At 44.5% G+C, this 22,548-nt stretch overlaps 1 protein-coding gene across 2 annotated transcripts; it reads left to right on the forward strand.

Moving 5' to 3' along the window:
* The first annotated feature begins 181 nt into the window (after positions 1–181).
* KIF3A (kinesin family member 3A) lies at positions 182–21,798 on the forward strand. 2 transcript variants are annotated; one of them, XM_072872641.1, is made up of 19 exons: positions 182–268; positions 1,825–2,107; positions 3,447–3,591; positions 3,836–3,920; positions 4,399–4,504; positions 5,278–5,417; positions 6,344–6,541; positions 6,930–7,104; positions 8,404–8,505; positions 10,132–10,203; positions 12,124–12,132; positions 13,758–13,914; positions 14,798–14,978; positions 15,271–15,381; positions 16,170–16,295; positions 17,413–17,466; positions 17,603–17,671; positions 17,877–18,001; positions 18,534–21,798. In XM_072872641.1, exons 1-19 carry the CDS (start codon positions 263–265, stop codon positions 18,580–18,582), a joined length of 2,193 nt encoding a protein of 730 aa, XP_072728742.1. In that variant the 5' UTR covers positions 182–262; the 3' UTR covers positions 18,583–21,798. The 2 variants fall into 2 exon arrangements, with proteins under 2 accessions (XP_072728742.1, XP_072728740.1); XM_072872639.1 differs by lacking the exons at positions 10,132–10,203; positions 12,124–12,132.
* Positions 21,799–22,548: the final 750 nt, after the last annotated feature.

The following is a 22,548-nucleotide window of genomic DNA, read 5'->3' on the forward strand; positions in this document are numbered from 1 at the left end:
TTCCCATGGCGACGCCCCTCCCATCCCCGCCGCTCCGCCTCCCTCATTGGCCGGGGCCTGGCACCTATGGCCGCGAGGGGCAGGCCGGGCCCCTCCTTTCCTCGTCAGCCATTGGATGCGTGGCCTCCGCAGCGCGCGGGGATTGGCCGCGGGCCGGGGCGGCTCGGGGCGGGCGCAGGCGCGGTGCTGTTATTGTTCCGTTGTGCCGCACGGCGGGTCCCTCGCGCCCGGCGCCGCTCCCTGCCCGCGCGCCGCCGCCGCCATGCCGGTGAGCCCCGCCGCGCCGGGTCTGCGGCCGCCGCGGGGAGGGAGCGCGGTGTGACCGGCCCTGGTGCCGTCCGGTTCCTGCATTGCTCGGCCCGTCGCTGACGGGAGCCGCGGCGCCCGGCGTGGAGGGGGGGGGGTCGGCGGCACCGCGGCCTCGGCCTCGGCCTCCGCTTGCGTTCCCGTCTGGGCATGGGAGCCGCCTGCGCCGTGGGATGGGGAATCGCGGGCGGCGTGTGCCGCCCTGTCAGGCTGAGCGGGGCCGGTGGGGTGAGGGGCTGCGGGCGGGGCGAGCCCCCTGGCAGCAAGGGGAGAGGGCCGGCCTCGCCTCACGGGAGGGTCTGGCCTCTGCTCCCCGGGCTCCCGGTGATGCTGCGCAGGCTCACCGCGGCGGCAGGGCCCGCTGCTGTCAGCGCAGGGCGCGGTGAGGCGAACGGCTCTGGCTGGGGAAGTGCCAGGTGGGAGGAATGTGGGGGTCTGTCCGTCTGCTCGGGGCCAGGGTCTGCCTGCCTGTCTGTCTGCTCGGGGCCGAGGTCTGTCCGTCTGCTCGGACGGCCTGTCACCCTGCGCGCTTTCCTCTGGGAAGCTGTGGATGACGGTGCAATGGAGAGGTAGCATGTGGCTCATCGTGACTCACTGATTCTGTAGCTGATTTTGGAAACTCTCTTGTACCTACGGTGGTAGAATAAGACTGTAGGATCCCGTCTCCTCCACCAAGGTGAGACTAACCAGCTCTCTGCTTCCACCAGAGCAACAGAAGCTGCTGCTGGCCTCTGCTGAGGCCTGAGAGGAATCTAGGCAGATGGCAGCTGGTGGGAGAGGCGCTTGGATGTCAGCGAGAAACAAACCCTGTTTCCAAGACAGCTGCTTTAGAAGTAGTTAAAAGCTCAGCTACAGCACCTACCCCAAGGGTAGTGTCTTAGACCTTACTAGGTCAAATGCGTTTTAGATTTATTTAATCAGGAGGAGCATGTGACATCAAATTAATCAGTGGTGCTTCAAAATTTGTATTTGTAACTACTTTGTGAAAGAAAAAGCTTGAGAGCTTGTACAATGTTTGAATTTTCTAAATGATTGAAATTCAGCAAGTACACTGAAACTTGTGACTTAAATTAATTCTCTTCAGCCAGTGCTTGCTGGTAGCTGCTTATGTCACCTGTAAGGTTTGAGATGTGTGTGCTCCAGTGAGAGAGCGTGGTCCCTGTTAATGTAAAAGAATGGCACGACTGCACCGACTTCCAGCAAACTGCTTACCGATTGTTTGCAAGCATGAAATTGTTTCTTGAAGAAATTAATAGATGATATTGAATTCTCAAGTTTTACTCAATCAGTTGCCACGTTAGCAAACAGAAGAAGATTGCATTGACTGAATAAGTGTATGTTATTCTTTCAGTTTTAATTATAAACCAGTTCTGGTTTTAAGTCCCCAAGTTAATGATCCCACGGAGATTTATGTATCTACTTGAGTTGATTCAGCAGTGTTTGTGCTTAAACGCACAGGTATGTTAACAATAGTGTTGCAGCCTGTGTATTTTTTTTGCTTTTTTTTAATAATTATAGATCAACAAGCCTGAGAAGCTGGACAAGCCAGAGAGCTGTGATAATGTCAAGGTCGTTGTTCGATGCCGGCCTCTTAATGAACGAGAGAAAGCTACGGGCTACAAAATGGCAGTCAATGTAGATGAAATGAGAGGAACTATAACTGTTCATAAAACAGACTCATCCAATGAGCCTCCCAAGACATTTACATTTGACACAGTGTTTGGACCAGAGAGTAAACAGCTGGATGTCTATAATTTAACTGCAAGACCTATTATTGACTCTGTCCTAGAAGGTTACAATGGTAAGTCCCTTGTTTTAAGTCAAGGATCCCATCTCCTATTCTCTGCATTGTTAGAGTTCCTGCTGATCTTATTTAAGGGAGTTTCACCTTCTGAGGGCTATAGCCCTGTATTGTTTCTGTTGTGGCTTCTAACTTAAAATAGCCTGAAGGTACTCACTGTTCTGAGTACTCAGTGGTTGTACCTACTATGATCGTTAACAGTGGGAGATTGGTGATGAACAAGACTCAGCCGAGGTCAGTTAGCTGTATGTTTTTATTCTGTATCTTCTGTTTGCAAAAGGTATACACTTTATCTCATTATCAGAATTCTCAGCGGCTCTTCACTATACAATTTCAGTAACCAGGCAGCTGCCACGGTCCTGCAGTAACTAGGTATGCATACCAGACTTGTGCATATAACCGCTGCATTTTCTCCTCTAAACTTTGCTGTTTTAAACTAAGATGACTAGTTAAACACATCTGCCCTACCCCACAGATAATCTGTTGCTTCCTACAGCTGGGAAGAGTATGACCGTGACTTCTGTGCGTGTCTGTTGTGCATGTAAATGTATTATGTAAAGGAAAGCAGATGCTAGTAAGGAAGCAAATTACTGCTTTCCATAACAGTATGCTGTAAACAACAACAGATTACAAAGTTTTTAAAGGTTTGTAAAATGCCTAGTAAGCTCTTGTGCTAACCCACCCAGGTTTCAGCTGATGAAAATTCAGCTTTTCCGAACTATAATGTCAGTAGCTTGACAATCCAAACTTGAGTTTTCAGCAGTGCTAGACTAAACTTAAGAACAGTGCATTTCTGGAGTACCAGAGTCTGGGATCTCAGTAAAGTTTCTGGATGTCTTCCTGTGCAGGCTGATTATCTAGTCCCAATTGTAGCCGCTTCTGCAGGTTCAGAACTGGGCTTGTGCTTTGGCCTGTGTTGTAGAAGCCTCATGCTGTTTCTGCTGTGGCGTTAGAGCACTAGCAATAGTTGGTTTTGCAGTTGGTATATAATGATCTTCCTCTAATTGACCATGTTATTAATTGGGCTTGCCTTAATTATTTGTGTGTGAGACCTAAGTGTACTAGCACTCCATACTTTAACCACTCTGCACAGTTAAAACAAGCTGACTTTTTCTTGGATATCTTGCAGGCTGGATAAAAAACAGCGGCTCAGCCCTGCCTGCTGTGGTTGTCCAGCATTTCTGTTGCTCCTAGCCTTGTACAGTATCTACTGGAGTGGGTGGAAAGTTTCAACTCCATAAAAATAGAGGTGTTCAGTGCTATCAGGCTAAGAAGGGATGAAGTAAAACTGCAGTTAGCAACTTCTTAGAGTTTGTCCATATATCGTCTTATCCTTCAGGTACTATTTTTGCATATGGGCAGACTGGAACAGGCAAAACTTTCACCATGGAAGGGGTCCGAGCAGTTCCAGAGCTTAGAGGCATCATTCCCAATTCCTTTGCCCATATATTTGGTCACATTGCCAAGGCAGAGGGGGATACAAGGTAAATGGCTTTTCTTCACTGCTTCTGTCTTTTGTGTGTCCATCTGTAGTAGGAGCCTGACCTTGACAATGGCAACTGAAATGGTACCTCTGGCCCTAGCTGAAAGGCTCCTACTTAGGCAGTTCTTGATGGGGTAGCAGGATTGTGTTGGTATATCACTGCATTTTCTTTGTACTCCGTGATTGTGTGTGTTGGACTTCAACAAATGTCTTGCTAAGAAGGCTACCCAACTGTTTGTCTTCAGGTTTTTAGTTCGTGTGTCTTACCTGGAAATTTACAATGAAGAAGTGCGGGACCTGCTAGGAAAAGACCAGACGCAGAGATTAGAGGTGAGCCTGCTGTTCTGAATGTGATGTTTGTTTTGAATCGGTGAGCAATATTATATTTTAAAGACCAGAGAAGCACTCGAAGGGAAGTGGGAGGTTGGGCTCCTCAGCACATGTACTATTCCCTTTAAGATACAGTAGCTGGATATCACTACTGACATCTCTGAATCTTTTCCACTTGGTCAGCTGCAGCGTGAGAAATTGGCTGTTCCGTCTGAGTCAGTTTGTGCCTGCAGTTCTACCCCAAAGGCCCCTCTGCAGTCTTTCTAGGAATTGGAGACTGAGATTTGGAGTCACTATTTGCCACTGGGGGAAACCTGTGGAATATTGTCCTGCATGAGTCTTGATTCCTTAGCTGCTCTGATTCTTTTATGTGCAAAGCAGAACCTGAAGGAATAAATCACTGTACTATTACAGTACCACTGAAATTTGCTATTGAGGATCTCCTAAGGATGCTCCATCTAAACTGTTTCTCTCTTAGGTTAAAGAGAGACCTGATGTGGGAGTTTATATCAAAGACCTTTCAGCTTATGTCGTGAACAATGCAGATGATATGGACAGAATCATGACTCTGGGCCACAAGAACCGTACGTAGCCTTGCTGTGGGCGGGTTTATAGCTCAGACAGAACAGAGGTCTGGTTATGAGACCACAGTAAGAGATCCTAGTCCTAATGCTGGAAAGGTGGTTCAGCTGAGCAGAGCAAAAAGGATGTCTCCTCCCAAACCCCTTTTGTGCAGGGGCAGGTAAAGAAGGCTGTGCCTCACACATCGGCCAGTGCCAGTGGGGGAAACGGTGAAGGGGAGGATGCAATGAGGGCAGTCAGTGTTGTCAGAACTACCAGTGTGTGTCTTGGTTCTTTTCCCTCTGCAGTTCTGATCGGGATGAACAACTACTAGCCTGTGCTATGCTGTGAGTGGGAGGTGGTTTATGTTTTCTGGAAGACTTCTTAGTTAAGCTCAGATTGTTTTATGACCTAAGGTTCTGACTGCTGTTGCTCTTGGCATGGACTGCTGTGATCTTATTTCTCAAAATACAGCTGTTCTCAGGGATCAGCTGTGAGTGCCTTAGGCTGCTGATCTTGTAGCCTTAAAGAAACTGCTCCTCTTGGGATGGGAGTCTGTGGTTGGCTTAGAGCTACAGCAGGCTGTAACACTTCTGCCAGTCCAGATTAGAGATGTGCTGCAACTTCAGTGCCCAAGAATATAGTTTGCTGCTCAGTCTGAGCATCCCTCTTCCATCTTCTGAAAAACAGGGCTGGGTGAAGAGGCAGGCATAAGCCTCCTTTGAGAGCAGGAAGAGTGTTACAGGAGCACGTGGTTCATTCTGAAGACAACATTGCTTTTTCTCCCTATTAAAAGGTTCTGTTGGTGCCACAAACATGAATGAGCACAGCTCTCGTTCGCACGCCATCTTCACTATCACTATTGAGTGCAGCGAGAAGGGGGTTGATGGAAACATGCACGTGCGCATGGGCAAACTTCACCTTGTCGATCTTGCTGTAAGTAGGACCAGCCAGGTCTGCCATAATGCATGGTGGGCATCGCTGCTCACGTATGCACAGCTGAAGGCACAGTAAAGGACATGTCCCCTGTTTCACAGCTAAAGCCCCTACTTCTGTTTGACATTTGACTTCTGTGAAATATTCTCTTGGGGCCTTAAATCAGAGGTGTACCAGGAAGAGCCTTTAGTGTAGCTAGAGTCTGTCCCAGTAAAAGCGCTCTCTTGCTTCTATAAATCAGTCATTAAATGGATAAACTACATTGGAAAGCGCTCTCTGGACAGCAGAACTGGGTCTTTGCAAGAGGTTGGTTTTTTTAGAGGGTTGTGACCATGCAGGTCATCACTTGCAGGTTCCCTCCCTCTGTCACTCACTTCAAACTGACGTAATTGTGCTCGTAAAAATGTGTCTTTAGCCCAAACTTTACACTGGAGTATCTTTCCTTGGAGAAGATACAGGAAAGGGGAGAATAAAGGCATTCGATGTCTGCATGTTAACTTTATTTGTGATGTATGTTCAGGTTGCTCTATGAAACTTTAAAATAATTGCAGTGTTGCTTTTCTCCCTTGATCTGCTGATAGTGAAGGCTGGAGATGGTGCTTAGCAGCTCCAGCTGAGGTTCATCGTAACTGCTGACTTCCTTCTCATGAAATTTTTGTTCACAGGGACAAAAATATCTCTTTTTCCCAGCTGCATTACTTTGAGCAATCCAGAATTTGTTGGCATTGAAAGCTTCAGTTAAGAGCCGTTTGACTTGTTCCTTTAACAATGTCTGAGGTACTTAGCCAGATTCTCTAATAACGGATGAGGTGGTTAGCAATGTGGCTGCTAGCAAGACTTCAGGTGTAGTTGATTCTGTTTGGAGGAAGGAGATGTATTAGAGGATCTCTTATCACTCCTGCTTCTGCTCCCTGTTCCCTTTCCAGGGTTCTGAAAGACAGGCAAAAACTGGAGCCACAGGGCAGCGACTGAAGGAAGCTACTAAGATCAACCTTTCTCTTTCCACGCTGGGGAATGTTATCTCTGCGCTGGTGGATGGCAAGAGCACCCATGTGCCCTACCGTAACTCCAAACTTACACGGCTCCTTCAGGATTCTCTGGGGGGCAACTCCAAAACCATGATGGTAAGCTGAGAGATGCCCTTTCCAGTGCCAGCAATCGAGCTGCATTTTTACAGGGATAGCATAGTGACTTTGCCATGAGAACAGCCTGGCATTTACCTCTTTATTTCAGAGCTGTTTGCAGCTTAGGGAACCTTTTATTTATTTGCATCTTTTTCTGTCTTTTCTCTTTGCCTCTGTATAGGTGAGGTTCTAAACATAGCGCAAATGGACACATGTGCATAAGATCAAATAGAAGCTGTGCATGGGTAGCCAAAAGCAGCTTAGGTGGAGAAGCAGCAGGAAAGCTTGGGAAGGAGTAGCAGTGTGAGATAGGCAGAGCTGGGGATGGGTCCCCGTTCTGGGCTCTGACACTCTGTCCTCCAGTAACTCGGTCTTCCATGTGTTACAGTGTGCGAACATTGGTCCAGCAGACTACAACTATGATGAGACTATCAGCACTCTCAGGTATGCAAACCGAGCCAAGAACATAAAGAACAAGGCCAGGATTAATGAAGATCCCAAGGATGCTTTGCTCCGCCAGTTTCAAAAAGAAATTGAAGAGCTTAAGAAAAAACTGGAAGAAGGTGAGATTCTCCTTCCTCCTAGCATTTCTCTCTATTCCAACGCTCGTTCTGTTTGAGTGTGAACATTCTTCGCTATTTGGGTAAGTCACACGAGTTCAGTAGCTGGGCAGTGTCCTGCTGGGTGCCAGGAGAGGTGTCCCCAGGGCAGCAGGGCGCTGGCGGGGGGGCCGGGCTTTCCCCACTAGGTGGCACTTGGCACTAGGCTAAGCAGTGGCTTCTGGGCTGAGTTAGGTGTGCCCGGGTGCCCTGGGGAATTAAAATGGGGAATTACACTGTGGGGAATGAAAATGTACCCTCACAAAAGGTCAAATGTTTTCCCTGTTTGAGGAGGAGGGATGCATTTTTCGGGGGGAAAAATGAACCAAATTTTTGGAGCTAGAACCGGGGCTGACTTTCAAACAATGCACAGAGAAATAAGAAGCTTCTTTAAGCCCTGTAACTTCGTGGCCTTGTGACACTATTAGTCCGTCAACATCGAAGGACCCTGCCAGAGGGATGCTTGCTAAACAGTGACCTTGGCACAACACCTCTCTCCAGAGAGATGCTTACAGCACAGAACAGCTGTAGCAATAACTCCAGCATGACTTGCTGTTTGGAGTCTGCCCCATTCAGGAGAAGCAGGAAATGGTCAGTAACGCTTTCTTCAAGGGTTGGGAGCTGGGTGTAGCTGTTTCATCCCTGGTGGGCTGAGGGTGGCTTCTTAAATTTTAGACTAAGCTGCAGAACACACAGCCTTATATTTGCTAACATTACAGGGAGGCCAGGATGTTAAATGTTGGATTCTATTCAGTTTGGTTTCCAAACAGCCTGAAACATCTGAGCATTGTGTCTGCAATGGCAACAATGATAAATGCTTGTGAAGCTGGCCATTTTCTCAGTTAACAGCCATCTAGCTTCATGTATACAGGTGTCTGATTAAGTAGCAAGTCTGTGTGAACTTTGTTAATCTAACTGTTTTCTCCTCCATCTGAGATGGAAGAGAAGGTATGGGGGAGATCCTGCTAGGAAAACTTTGTAGCTTAACACTTCAGTAGTGCAAGGGTGCTTTATTTCCCTGAAAAGCACCCACTTGAGCTTTAACATATACACGCTGACTTCAGCATTAAATTGCTTATCTTGGTTTTCCTTAAGTTTCCTGAGCCATGGCAAGCTGTCTGTTTGCTCAACAGTTAATGACTTCTGCAGGTGCTCATAAGCTGGTGTTGGACACTGCTGGGTTTGGACAAATGCTGCTGTCACAGTAACAAGCTGATATGAGGTGAAGGAAAGCACATCAAAAAGCACAATCTTCTGTTCTAGGGGAAGAGATATCTGGTTCTGAGACTAGCGATTCTGAAGAGGAGGATGAAGAAGACGATGGGGAGATTGGAGAGGATGGGGAGAAGCGGAAGAAACGGCGGGGTAAGGCAGTAGAGATTCCTGTCAGTGCCACCAATGTCCTCTTAACCAGCAGCTGGTGTCAGAAACTGTAGCTGGCACCAGAAACTGATGCCAGGCGGGGAAAAGTGGAGTTGTAGAGCTGCCCTACTGCCGCTGCAATTATCATGCCTCTCCTAGAAACGAAGCTATTTGGTGCCGTCTCTGTAGATGGACAGCTCTGAACCTGTGTAGTATCTGCTTCCACTTGGGTAGTTGTGCTTGTGGTAACATCTTATTTTGTGGTGGCTCCCTGGTTGCCGCAAGGTGGCTGTGTATGGCTTGTGACTGGTGGTGTGGAACTTCCCCTGCTCACAGAGGTGGGAGGAAGAAGACACTAAAGATCGATGGTAGGCAGACACGGGTTTTTATAACCATGGGAATGGTTGGAGGGGAATTTTGGCTGTGGTTTAGGCAAAGGATTCATCTGTCTTATGGATGTTCAGTAACTGACTCTTCTGATGTCCTATTTTATGTTGATAGAGGAAAAACTTCACCTTTGGGTGTCTTTGTGCAAGCTGAAAAGCTGAATGGGAGCTGCACATCCCTTGTTTGGGAGCACTCTGGAAATCCCATGGTGAAGTTTGCTTTGTCCTACACCAGTGTTAAACTACTGCGTAACATCTAAACCCCAAGGGATGCTGCTGAACCTAGAACTGCAGGCCACTGTGTACTATGGGATGCTGTGGCTTCCAGGGAGCTTGCTATGCCCCTAGAACCTCTCTGATGCTGCTTCATGGGGAGTAGAGAAGTCAAACCCAGTGCTACATCTCAACTTCTAGCTTCTCTAGTAAACTAATTTTGGCATTCAAACTGCCTTCCTGTCCTGAAGCACCCACATCTGTTTAAAAAAAATTCCTATTAAAGCATTCCTGCTTTAGGTGCACTCTCTTCATTTTGGTATCTGTCCAAGTAGAGTCGTAAATGACCTTTGTCATGCCTTTGGAGATAGCTGTAACAACTTCATTTTTCACCTTTTGGTAATTTCTAGAAACAAAAAGACTGACCGCTGTCTCCATCAAGAACCAAGTCCTCCCAAATCTCCTCCCAAGAGGACACCTCCTTCAAAATGCTGCTTGAAAGGAGTAGAGGGCAAATAACTGATTTACTCAACTTCCAAACAAGCTACTCTAAGTTCCCTAAGTAAGGGTGCTGCTCAGCAGGAGTATGCACAGTTACTGTCTCTGTGTAAGCTGATTCTGCCTTCCAGAGGGAAAAGTGCACATTGCCATGTGCATAAGGCTGGAAGGGACTCCTGGTCACTGAATCCTCTGCTACTGCAGATATCCACAGCCTTCACCACTATGATCTAGTTTTCTGTGCTGTTGTTGCTTGAAATGGAAGCTGCCTTGGCATGTTGTTTTAAGCTGTAGGCTGGTTAAGATGGGTTTTAACTGAAGTGTCTTTCTGAGCATGCTATCTTGTGCTGGGAAACGGTGGCTTTGCAAGCTGAGTCTGGGAGGGATCCTAGCAAATGCTTCCTAATGGGAACCTGTGCCTCTTTGAACTAGGTTGCTGGCCCTCCTGGGTTTCTTTCCTTTAGAACTAACTTCCCATCTGCATGTTTCTTCCTCTCTGGGTTTTTCTGTGGGACGCATTTCTGTTTTCCAGGCAGTAGCAGCAGCAGTAGTTCAGACTCCACATGCTCTGTCATAGAGAAACCTCTGGATAAGTCCTTCACTAGTGAGTGGGAGCTCTTAAGTCCTTTAAGCTTTGGCCTTTCCATAATCCGCACACTCCATTTTGCAATGCTGCACTCTTCCCCGCTATGTCCGTTGGAAAGATAAACCTGAACTTTTAACTCTGCTAAAGCATGCCTTTCCTTTGCTGCTTCCATGCTTGAAACAGTTGTTCAATGTGCACATTGTTAGCCAGATATGTGAGAGAATAGGAAGCAATTTAGTATGCTGCTTGAGCAAGATTTAAAAATGACTGAGAAATAATAGGTTAAAAAAAACAGTTTGCAACTTCTGTGTTAAACGCTCCCTCTAAAATATCAGAAAAAAGTCTGAGCTAACTTTTTTAATGGGAGTTGCTACAATATGAGTTCATAAAAAGGACAGCTAGACAGGTGAAATGGGTCGTGCTATGTTATATTGGACTCTGCCTTCTCAAAATTAGGTCTGGAGAAAATTAACGGAGCAGTCAACAATCAACACGAGGTTTATACTTGCAAAGAAAACGTCGTAAGGCTTGGTTGATTGGCTTTATTTTGGCAGATACTGAAAAAAAAAAATCCTTTATGGTGGTTGGGTTTTAACTGCCCCATGGCTTTAAGTTCTTGATCACTGTGGGACTTAGTTCAGAGGAACAAGGGATCTAGATTTTGGTCTAGCAGTGAGGAAGGTCTGGTAGGCTCCTGGTCAGAGAGAGGGGTCTGTGCCTTTAAAAATCCTACCATCAATGAGTGATGACTGAAGCAATAAATCACATCTCATGATTTGGCTTGTAAGGACTTCACCCACTGTTGTGGTTATCCTGTGTAGATGCAGCCCACTCTCCTCCCTGTGTGGAGAGAGCCTGGAAAGTATTGCTGTATAGTTCAATCACACTTACGCTAGTTACATTAGTGGAAAGCATCAGCTCAGAGAAAGTGTGGTAGCAGGCTAAGGAGGATCACGACCTAAGGGAGACCTTTGGTGGGTCATATGATGGTAGGCTTGGAATCTGCTTGCTTCAAACTTGCTCTTTCAAAGCTTGCTTGAAACCTGAGTATTTTACTTGGATGAGGACAGTTAATAGCAAACTGTTGATGGGGCAGTGGGTGGATGAGTCCATCTCCTGCAAGTTTGGAGACAGCTCTGTTGTGGAAGTTGCACTGGGCTTTTGGTGATTAGGATAAGTGTGGCTATATGTGGTTTGGGATATTAACTGTCCTCAAGCGTGACCCTTTTGCATGTGGTGTCTTTCATTATCCCCTTCCTGTCCTGCCTTTTTTGCTGCATTTGCTTGAATAACCAAAACTGGCTATATACCTCTATGGAAGCATCAGTTACTGCAAATTAACCAACTAATACCCTGTGTAATTAAATGGAGAAATCTTGTGCTGAGACTCCCTATGTGCAACTGTCATGTATCTTGCAAAGAATTGGCTTGGAAACTTGGTTAAAACTTAGGACGAGTCTTCTGTATGCTAATATTTCACAGGTAATATAACAGAATTGGCTATCTTGAGTGGGGGTGGGGGGGGAAGCATTAAGTCTCTTATTGAAGAAGAAATCTACCCTCTTTAATTGTTTCTTAGGGCATGATCTTTGCGGCAGGCTCATAATGTTACATTTAGATTCTGCATTGCATTGAATGGGCAGAAGAATGCAAGAGTGAGCTGAAGATTATCCTGGATATGCAAAGCACTCTGAAGTACAGAAACTTTCTCTGCTCTAGCATAAAATCACGATGCATTAATGTTTGCTCTAATGGAGTTTTTTAGTGATTATTATCCTGTGTTTTCTACTCTAGAAACATGCATATAAAATCAATGCTTGTTCTGATGCTGATGATCTTTGTCCAAAATGATCAAAGCAATAATATATTTTCTTTCCTCCTGTTTTTATGCATATGCTGCCTCTCTGCGACTTGCTTTCTACTTCCTCTTAATGCAAGATCAAGCAGGTTGGTGTAATTGATTTCCATCTCCTTATAACACAATTGCAGAGCTTGTGAAAGCTCTTACAACTGGGTTGAGTTCATCTTTTTCTCCTAAACTGAGAATATATAGAAATGTGTACTAACAGTAAGAAGCCTTTATCTGGCTTATCTCTTTTTATATGATGATCTCTGCATAGCGCTTTCAGAAAGCTTCTTACTCAGACTAATTAGCGAGAGACTTTTTCACCACGTATCCAGACATAAGTGCTTATTATCTGATTCCTAAGTTTAGCAGATGGAAACTAAGATGTTGTTTGCTGTAGTGCTGAAATCCTTACTTTGCCACAAAACTAATTATATTCTTTTGTGTGCATGAATAAATATGCATACAGATATGTACATATGTGCATGCGTGTTTACAAATACAGTGCATTTTGCCTGTCTGCTAGAGGTCATACCTGTATATAAATAAAGCTGAATGCCATGAAGACTGGAGGGAAAGGAAGCCTTTTATTGAACAATGACTTTTTTGAGCATGTTCTGACCAGATGCATTATGTCACTATGAAAAACAGTCCCTTGACAGTCAATGGCTTCTGTTAGTTTCTAGGCATCTGGATTCTGTGGGGTTTTTTTATCTCTGGAGAAGAGCAAAACATGAAAATGAAGGATTTGCTTGTAGTGAATAAAGGGAGATTTAGGACTTGTGGGAGTCTTGTGGATTTGAGGAAATGCACGTAGGCTGGGCGCGCTCTCTCTCTCCAAGGAACCCCCAAGGGTCTCTGTTCACCCACCTTAGGCACTCTTGGGATTACAATGAAAGTTCACTCAAGACTTGCAGAGTGACTTCCAAGAGCAGCAGTCTCACACTTTGTGTCAAAATCACAGGGTTTGGGGCCAACCCTTCAGGCCGATAGGTTCAATGGGTTGTTCTGGCCACTTCCTTTGTAACCCGCTATGAAATGTACCTGATTTGCTTAGTAGTAGTTATGCTGTAAAGACATGGTTAATAAGTCACAGCAAACCTCAGTACTTTCAAATCTGTGGGTAGTCGCTGTTACATAAATCAAATACCATCAAGAAGTTTCTTTAATTGCCTGTTTTTCATAGGGCTGTTCTGAATTTCTCTAGTCTCTGTATTTTCATAGTTGTGCGTTCTTAAAATATCTACGTGCTCACTTTGCAGTGGGTAAACCTGTAAGGAGGACAATGAACGAGGGGTGTGGTGGGGATGGTAATCTGGAATTTGAGTAACTCTTCGTAGCTTAGCTCTTATAGCTGTAGGTTGAGGCAGTCTTCTGTTTTCCTTCATTTGGCCTAATCTACATAGTTAGAAGATCTGAGTTTCCAGCTCAGACTTCTCTTTAGGCAGTGTTCCTTCTCCAAGTGTTCTTCATATGTTTTCTATTGTGGGGGAATTATGTTGCAGTGTTAGTTATACAGCGTTCCCTCTCTGTAGGAACTAGTGACAACTGGTCAATGTTAAAATGGGATTTGAAAGACTGAGTTGTGCCCAGCTTGGAGCTGACATCTAATTAAATTCATTTTTGTTAAATGCAAGTATTGAATCTGAACTTGGAAAAAATGCTGTGATACAGAGGCTGTCTTATTTTTCTGTGAACTAATTTGTTTTCCCTATCTCTTCCAAAGGCAAAAAGAAAGTTTCCCCTGATAAGATGGTAGAGATGCAAGCAAAGATTGAAGAGGAGAGAAAAGCTCTTGAAACTAAGCTTGATATGGAAGAAGAAGAAAGAAATAAAGCCAGAGCTGAACTGGAGAAGAGAGAAAAAGACTTGCTTAAAGCTCAGTGAGTACCCTGTTCTGAGCAGTTTGTGTGGTTGTGTGGGTTTTTCCTTCCTTAATCTACCACTCGGTTATGGATATCTGGAGATGCACGGTGAGGTGCCTGTCAAACTTTGTATAAACTGAACATCAGCTCTTGCTATTATCAAAGTGAAAGAGGAGCTTACACTGCTTTCAGAGTTTAGAGCAGATGGAAAAGACAAACTTTATCCTTTTGCCACTTCTTTCTTCTCTTGTCTAGTTGTGCAAGGTAGCCTAGAAACATAAACGAATCCTCCAAACCCTGCAGACCTGTGAAGAGCAGCTGTACTGCTGGGTCAGTGGGCAGTAGCTGTGTAGCAAGCCAGGTTTCCTGCAGCACACTGTCACGAGCATGTCATTTTGGGTGTAGGGGTTCTCCACTCTGGAGCTGAAAAGCTGCTGAGATCGCACTGGCCCATGCAAATAGGACAGTCCTGCTGTCAGAGGCTGCTCCAACAGCAGCCAGCGTTCCTGGTTTGCACCTCAGCTGCCCTGCCTTGATCTCTGTTCACTTGCTTCCATTTCTGCAGCTGCCTCTGGGCATTGCTGTGCTGGCAGGGCCCTTGGGGAGAGGGTGCCTTGGGTAGCCTGGTAATATTGCTGGTGTCTTGCAGCCCCTCACAGAGGCGACTTGCAGCAGGAGAGTCTTCTCTGCTGACCTGGTTTTGCTTGCGAGAAAGCGCTGGGAGCTGGAGCTCAGGGAACTCCCTGCGTTCACTTGCACTGCCTCACCCCCACTTAAACCCTTGGCAGCAAGACAAGTTTTTCCAGCCCTGTGAATGCTGTCTGGGCTGTAAAACTGAGCTGAACCTGCTGCCTTGCAAGCACTGTAGGATAGGAAGCTTTTCACTTACCTGTCTCTCTAGACAAGAGCACCAGTCCCTGTTGGAGAAACTGTCTGCATTGGAGAAGAAAGTGATTGTGGGAGGAGTGGACTTGCTGGCAAAAGCAGAGGAGCAAGAGAAGCTTCTAGAAGAATCAAATATGGAACTGGAAGAACGAAGGAAGAGAGCAGAACAGCTTCGCAAGGAGCTTGAGGAGAAGGAGGTGGGGTTACATGCTGTAGCTGTCTGAAGATAGCAATGGCAGGACACACCATGTTGTGTGCCTTGGCATTGCTCACGTGGGCGAAATGCGGCTCTACTCTGAAATGCGGCTCTAGGCCACGCGTTGGCAGTGTGATTGCTGTGGGTCTGAGCCAGCCTGGCTAAGCCAGCTCTCTGTGCCCTTGGCAAATGCTTTGTTTTGTTCAAGTAGTTTCTCCTCTTGTTCAGACTATTGCAGATAGTTTCTTTGATTGTGTTAATGTGTGGATGTCTGTGCTAAATGTTGCACACAGCAAGAACGCTTGGACATCGAGGAGAAGTACACCAGCCTCCAGGAAGAAGCACAGGGGAAAACTAAAAAGCTGAAGAAAGTATGGACCATGCTTATGGCTGCAAAATCAGAGGTTAGTGTCTGAAGTCCTCAGCCTCTGATCATGTGAGGGACTATAGCTGGGAAGTGTAAGCCATCAGCTTTGTAACACTGGAAAAAGTACCATATCTTTAGAAATGTCTTTCTGTGCTGTCCATTTGGCCCACGTAATTCAAAAAGATCTAATTAAGTCTGGTGTCAGAGCTTCACAGGGGTGTGTTGTAGAGCTTTTCCCCAAGCCAGGCTGAGAGGGGGTATGTGTGAGACTGCGAGATATTCAGAACTTCAAGGAAAAACACTGGTTATTTCTGAAACAAAATAAAAATTGTTTGCTGGCAGCCCAGTCTCCTACTTCACAGCAGCCCAAATGCTCCTCTGTTCCTAGCTGTCTGTCCTTGCTACCTGTTGCCCTTGTCTCTTCCTCAATCACACTGGATCAATGTGTCCTTTGGCTGGTATCTAGAGTTCCTGCTTCATGAAAAGTGCATTTTGTCTTTGGGATCAGAGACTTTCCTTGAAATCTTGCCAGGGATGTAACTTGTCTGCACACTCTTCATCTGCTCTTAGCTGATGCAGGGCTTGGATTGGCAGAAGGCCAGTTTCATTTTTATGAAAGTGAGAACTTAATGCTCTTTTCAGCCATCTCTGAGCTGGAACATTTCAGAGGGTTTATTCTTCAGAGATAAATATTCTAGTACTTATAACCAGAGTTTGCTTTCATTTCCCAAAAACCTTGTATAGGCAGAAGACTGTTCTTTTTTTAGGCTGTTACCATGTCTTAAGCTAGGTCTGATGCCTCTCAAATGCCTGGTTTGTCTTCAGATGGCCGATCTGCAACAAGAGCATCAGAGAGAGATTGAAGGACTACTGGAGAATATTCGGCAGCTGAGCAGGGAACTCCGTCTTCAGATGCTTATCATAGACAACTTCATTCCTCAGGACTACCAGGTAAAGACAAAGAACCTAAGCCTGTGACGTAGGATTGTGCTACGTACGCTCAGCCCTCTAGCTTTTCTGCTGTCCAAGAAATGGAATGAGTTGGCTTCTTTTCTCTTTGTGAGGTATTGATGGTGAACTGATGGACACTTGTCTGCTGAGTTGTAGCACAAATGAGTTGGTGTGTATTGCTGTGAGCCTTTGTTTGCTGGGGCTGGCTGAGCAGGTGCAGCTTGGTTGCATTCATGTGTTTGTGCCATTATCTGTGTTGTTAGAACCAGGTGATGTTAAAGGAGGAAAAGAGGCTTTTGTCAAGTGACTTCTGCTTGAAGTTCACTTGGAAGAAGATCAGAGCTAGTGGGTGCATTTGGCTCCAAAACCAGCATGATGATATGAATAATGAATGCAGAATGGCTTTGTTGTATTTCTCAGGGGTTTTGGTAACTTTGGCTACAATTCCATGGTTATGGAATCTGTTTTAGGGAAGCAGTGTATAATGTGTTGGGGGTTGTAGGCAGAGGGATATACTCATCTCAGTTCTCTTGCAGCATATTTTCCTAATAGTTTAAAAAAAAAAATCACATTCACCATGTATTTAACTGGTATATTCACTGTGTGCCCATGCTCTGGGTCTGTTCAAAACCTTTTTTCCACTGTGCTTGAAGCTGTGCTTGCTCATGTCTGATATTAATACAAAGTAGTAAGACTGAACTTGGAACTCTTCACTTCTTGTTTTCTTTGTGACCCCAATATCCAGAAAATTCCTGATAAGCTTAAATATGATGCACACTATTTAATAGAAAATATAAAAACTATTTCCTTTAATCTTTTTTCCATATTACAATGTGTTTATTGGTATCCTGATGGCATAGGCATAATGGAAAACCCGTGCTTTAGTGGGAATTCCAACGCATACAATTTGGGAGTGGTATTTTTCTCTTCTGTAGCCTTCAGAGTGTCAACAGGGGTTTTTGAACATGATGTGGCTGTCCTGATAAAAACAACTTGGAATGGTCGAGACTGTTCTTAAGCAGCTTGTTCAGGCCTTTAGGAATGTATGTTCTGGAAAATGCATCTGGAGTGTTGATTGTGCAAGTCTATAACAATTACTGTTCTAATTTCTTTCTAGGAAATGATTGAAAACTACGTTCACTGGAACGAGGACATTGGGGAATGGCAGCTGGTAAGCTAGCCAACTGGCGCATGTGCAAGCGAATGTTAGCACGAGCTTCTGAGGAGTTTAACTGAGCCCACAAGTAAATTGATGAAGTTCTACTGTGCACAGTAGATTTTACTAACAGACCTTTTCTTTTTTTAAGAAATGTGTTGCATATACAGGAAACAATATGAGGAAACAGACGCCTGTCCTGGATAAAAAAGAAAAAGATGTGAGTCACTCTTTATAAGCATGTATTGAACTGCATAGGTCTAAGTTCTGTCTGTGCCTACCACTGCATATTTATGGGGAAACTGTGCAATTTCAATTTTCTTTTCTTTTGAAGAGATGAGTCTGTCTAGTATTACAAAAGCACCATTGATCAGTGTATGAAATGATTCTGATGGTTTTGTTTTGTGGGTTTTTTGTTTTTTTAGCCCTTTGAAGTGGACCTTTCCCATGTTTACTTAGCTTACACTGAAGAAAGCTTGAGGCAATCTCTGATGAAGCTGGAGAGGCCGAGGACTTCAAAAGGAAGATCCAGGCCCAAGACGGGTAGAAGGTGAAGAACTTTGGAGTATCTATATGTAACGGGGGATTTACCCAGGGGAAGGCTTAAGTTTGTGCATGCAAACTTACCATAAGTCTTCAAACATTGGCTTAATGAGAAGACAAAATGCTAAAATTTTGCACGGCATAAAGTTTACTGGTGCCAAGTGTGACAGAACCAAGCTGAAATCTCTTTACTACAGCAAAATCTTGGCCAGAAAGACTTGTCTGGGGATTTTTCTGATGCCCTTTTGCTGCATTCCCCTCTTCTGGCTTCTTGCTTTATTTTACTGTGTCTTGTGGTTCAGTTTAACATCTGACACATTGGCAGTGCATATACTGTTATTAGTGGAAAGTAATGTGCTGTTAGGGGAGATTTCAGCATGGGTTTTCTTGGTTATTTTTGTTTGGTTTTGACAGATGCTTGTGGAAGAGTAACGTTGTGTAATTTTCACTTGAAATGTGGCTGGTCCCTGTCTTTCCTAGACAGCATAATGATGTGTGTATGGTGTTATTTTTCCCTTTCCTTTCTGCTCTCCAAACAGAAAACGTTCAGCAAGGCCAGGAGCCGTCATTGACTCTCTGCTGCAGTAGGTGTGACCTGTTCAGAATTGCCATAAAAATCAGTGAGTGTAAGATTTGGCCAGAATATGGAATTCCAGAGATGGCACAGTTTGACATGGCTATAAAATCCATGCCTTGCTGGTATGGAGCTTTATTTTAAAAAAATGTATTTTTCCTTAGTTGCCCGTATATTGTATGTTATATTAACATAATATTAAACTGGTATATATGATGGTTGTGAAATTCCATGTGTTAAACGTGTTGTGCAGGGAAACTGTTGTTGGCAATCCTTGTTGAAATGTATAGAAAATAAGGGTCCTAGATGTGTGTTTAAGTGCTAGACATGTTAGCTCAAAACGGTTGATGAAATCTTAAAATTTAAGGCTGGTAAATCTGATTTATGCCCTGCTTTGCACATAACTGGCAGCTTTCACTGTTGTCCTCTGTTGCACTGATCTGTGTTTGAATGTGGTTGCTGCAAACCTTTAAGAGCATCAAACCCTTTTATTTAAATATTCCTCACTGTGGCTAGTAACCTGATCGTATTGTGTATCAAATACACAGCCCTGTTCCCTTCATTTGCTGTCTTGCTGTACAAAGAAAGTAGTTGGGTAGGGGCAACATGAACTACAAAAGTCTGAGACTTCTGGGAAGGGACCATGCTCTGTTTAAGTGCAACAGAAAACAAGTGTGTCTAAGTACTGCTTTTATTTTTGTTTGTTTGCGTGTGATCTGCTGGCACTGTGGGGAGGGAGGCCTTTGATGCAAAGGCAAGAGAGCTTTTTTTTTCCTTCCTTTTAAGGTTGTGTTGCAGCATTGCTTTGGCTGCTTTTTATGCTTCTGAGATGGAATTTTTTAAATGTCTGTGAATTGTTTTGTAATCTGAACAGCAGAGATTATTTAAGGGGAATGCTGTAATACTAGGACTTGGCTTCAGCCTTGGGACTGTGAGCATTATGGCTCCGTTTTCTCATCCTTGGCTACAAGGGCACTGGACCAGTGCTCTAAACTGAGGGTGAATTTGACTCTCCTATATTAAAACAGGCATGAATTTTCCAGTTTTCCCAGAATAGTAACATCCCCTGAAATAGCTGATGCTGTTGGTGTTCCTGTGTAGATTGTATCATCTCGGGTCCCTGGCTGTGCTCTGAGAGGGAAAAAAATTCTGGTCTCTGATAACCATTTATTTGTGGTGGCTGCTCTTTTTCTTTGGTATTTATGCTGCTAATAGACACATATCACTTTAATACATTGCTTTTGTGTCCCAGAGAAAATGCATCTCCTTTTGGATTGTGTGTGCTTTATAACTTGGGCTGGAGCACATCAGCTGCAGGCATCTTAACGGTTCCCATGCCAGGGTGGTGGTAATTAGCTGTGATGTCCATGTAATCTTAGTGTTACCTTAAAAAGCTGTGATTACTAATAGGAGAAATTGAGTCCTTAAGCATGACAGAAAGAACAAGACAGCTCTTTAGGTGTCCTGAGTTCTTGCCAGTAGCCATGTTTGCAGTTACCAGAATGTTCTTGTGAAGTCCTTAGAGTAGTTCAAAGCTGATAGCCCTTTCTTACTGTCAAGATACCTAACTGGATGTACCTTGTGGCTCTCTAATGGGTCTGTAACAGGATCTGTAATAGTTAAAACTGGTCTTGTAAGGGCATATTTTGCTCTGGAAATATAGTCAGTGCTATTCTAAATGAGTTGTAAGCTTTTCCCTGCTTTTTTAAAATGTGTTTTTCAGGATCATGACCTAGAAGAATATATTGTCTTCTGTTTTGGGGGGGGGAGGGAGTGTCACCTAAGTTCATAAAAGGTCTGGCTTTGTCACCTAAGTTCATACAAGATAAATACAAACACTGGCATTTGTTTTCTCTGGCCTAGCATTTAAAGATGTAAATACTCAGATTTTTTTGTCTGGTCTAAGCTGTAGTTGGTTTTGCCCTTGAAGAGCTGACCTTGCTTTGAATGTGCTTGGGTAGAGTTGGGTTATCTTGTGTTGCATGCTTCTCGTCAAACAAGACAGACTGAAAATGGCTTAAATGCTGTTTTGTCTTAGGCCTTATGTCAGTTCTCAGTCCAAGCAGATAGATGCATAATGTTGGCCTGTACTAGTTCTCAGAACCTGGGATAACTGTTGTATTTCCCTTTGTGTTACGTCTAGTACTAAGACTTGTTGAGTGATCTGTTTTTAAGGGAGTTTCTCCTGAACTGTGCTTTCAAAAAGACCATTGAAAATTCTTTTACCCGACAGACATCAGTGGCTTAAAGATACTACTGTGAACCTTGACACTGCATTTAAAATATTTAAAACTTAACTATAAAGGCATATGCTTTACGATTTAATGTGACAGTCCTGCTGCTGAAAACAATAGTACTCTACATATTTAAGTGAGCCTTGGGGCAGAGAAAACACTTAATAAATAATTGCTTGCACACCTTTGTAATTGGCAGATTGGAGAAACTGGTTGTAATCTCCTGTTACGGGGGCTTGGAGAACAAATTATCTGTTCTCCCAAGAGGACTTTATTTTAAGTGGAACACTATCATGGTCAGGATGTTCTATCAGCTTGGCTTACCTTTTAACTGGTGTGTTTTGTTGAAGTCCTGGGAACTTTCTTTTAAAACTGGGAGTCTGGCTTGCGGGTTTACCATATGGGCCCTCTCCGTAGCCCTGGACAATCTGTGAATGCCTAATGGGTCCATGACATGTTTTAATGAGGAAGGTGTTTGGGTTGTGTGGGTTTTTAAGAGCTTAATACAGCCATTCTCATCCCAGGTCAGTACGTGCTCTATAGTATTTATCAAAAACCATATTACCATATTATATATACTGTGTGTGCTCATCTTTGCATCTTGCTACCAGAAGATTCCCCTCATTCCAGAACATCGACCTTAACATGAGGTTTTTGACGCTTTATGTTGTTTAATGTTGTGTAAATGAATTATTTCATATTTAACTTGTTCCGGCTCCTTTCTTTAAGAGGAGGGGAAGATGGTCCTTAGTGCCTTTCACTGACTTACACTGTCTGCACATGTTCAGCTTTCACCTTTCAACAGTTCTGCTTAGCCAGTCCTGTATATAGGAAAAACTCTAGTCTGTTTGTATAATTTGTCTTCCTATTTATTGGTTTTCTAACTCTGTTTATTTCTGATTATTCTTTGTTTTATGATTAAACTTTATTCATTACACTGTATATATCAGTATTGCGTCCCTGGAGCATGTTCATACCATGAAATAAAATCCTTGATTCCTAGTTCCACCTCTGTGCATGTTTTTCAAATAACTTTATACATATAGCATCTTTCTAACTCAGTTGAATCAGAAGATATGTCAGGAAGGGTAGCTAAAATAGGCTGTGTAGCTCTGTGATATACAGCACTTACTGGAGAAGTTAGAGAAGTGAATTTGGGGTGCATGGGGGACCCCCATTGCCAAGCCCCAGGGCAGTGGGCAACAAGCTCCTGTGGAAGAGGTAGACAGGGCAGAACAAGAGGATGCTTTGCAAGACTCCGGAGAAGATCAGGGGGATGAGGCCGGTATGCGGATCAGGAGATGTGCCCCAAGGGGCTGATGAGCCCCTTGTTCAAGCCCATCCTCTGCTGGGGTTGTTCTGAGCTGCCCTTGGGGAAGGGGAGAGCCCAGCTGAGCCAGAGCACTGCCAGAGCAGCTGCTTGTCCACTGAAATAGTCGGTGCTGCAGGTGTTCTGCCTCCTCGTGCATATGTGCACTGCATAGGCGGTACAGCTGATGGGGAGAAGGCTTTGCACACTGTTCTGGCTTTTAAAACTGTCCTTGTGCTACATGGCAAGCCTGTCACACCCTGTATTCGTGCAGATGGTGTGAATTTACCTGCAGTAATTGGAAATGTTCAGCTCTGTTTCCTTTGCTGCATAAGCTGTATTGATCTGCAGTGCGTTTCTTCCTCTGGAAGACATTTCAGCCTGCTCGTGTAGCAGGTAACAGGTTTTTTGTGGTCTGCAAACTTTGCAGCTCCCGA

Source organism: Ciconia boyciana, chromosome 9, assembly GCF_034638445.1.
Source record: "Ciconia boyciana chromosome 9, ASM3463844v1, whole genome shotgun sequence".
Classification (NCBI taxonomy): Eukaryota; Metazoa; Chordata; class Aves; order Ciconiiformes; family Ciconiidae; genus Ciconia; species Ciconia boyciana.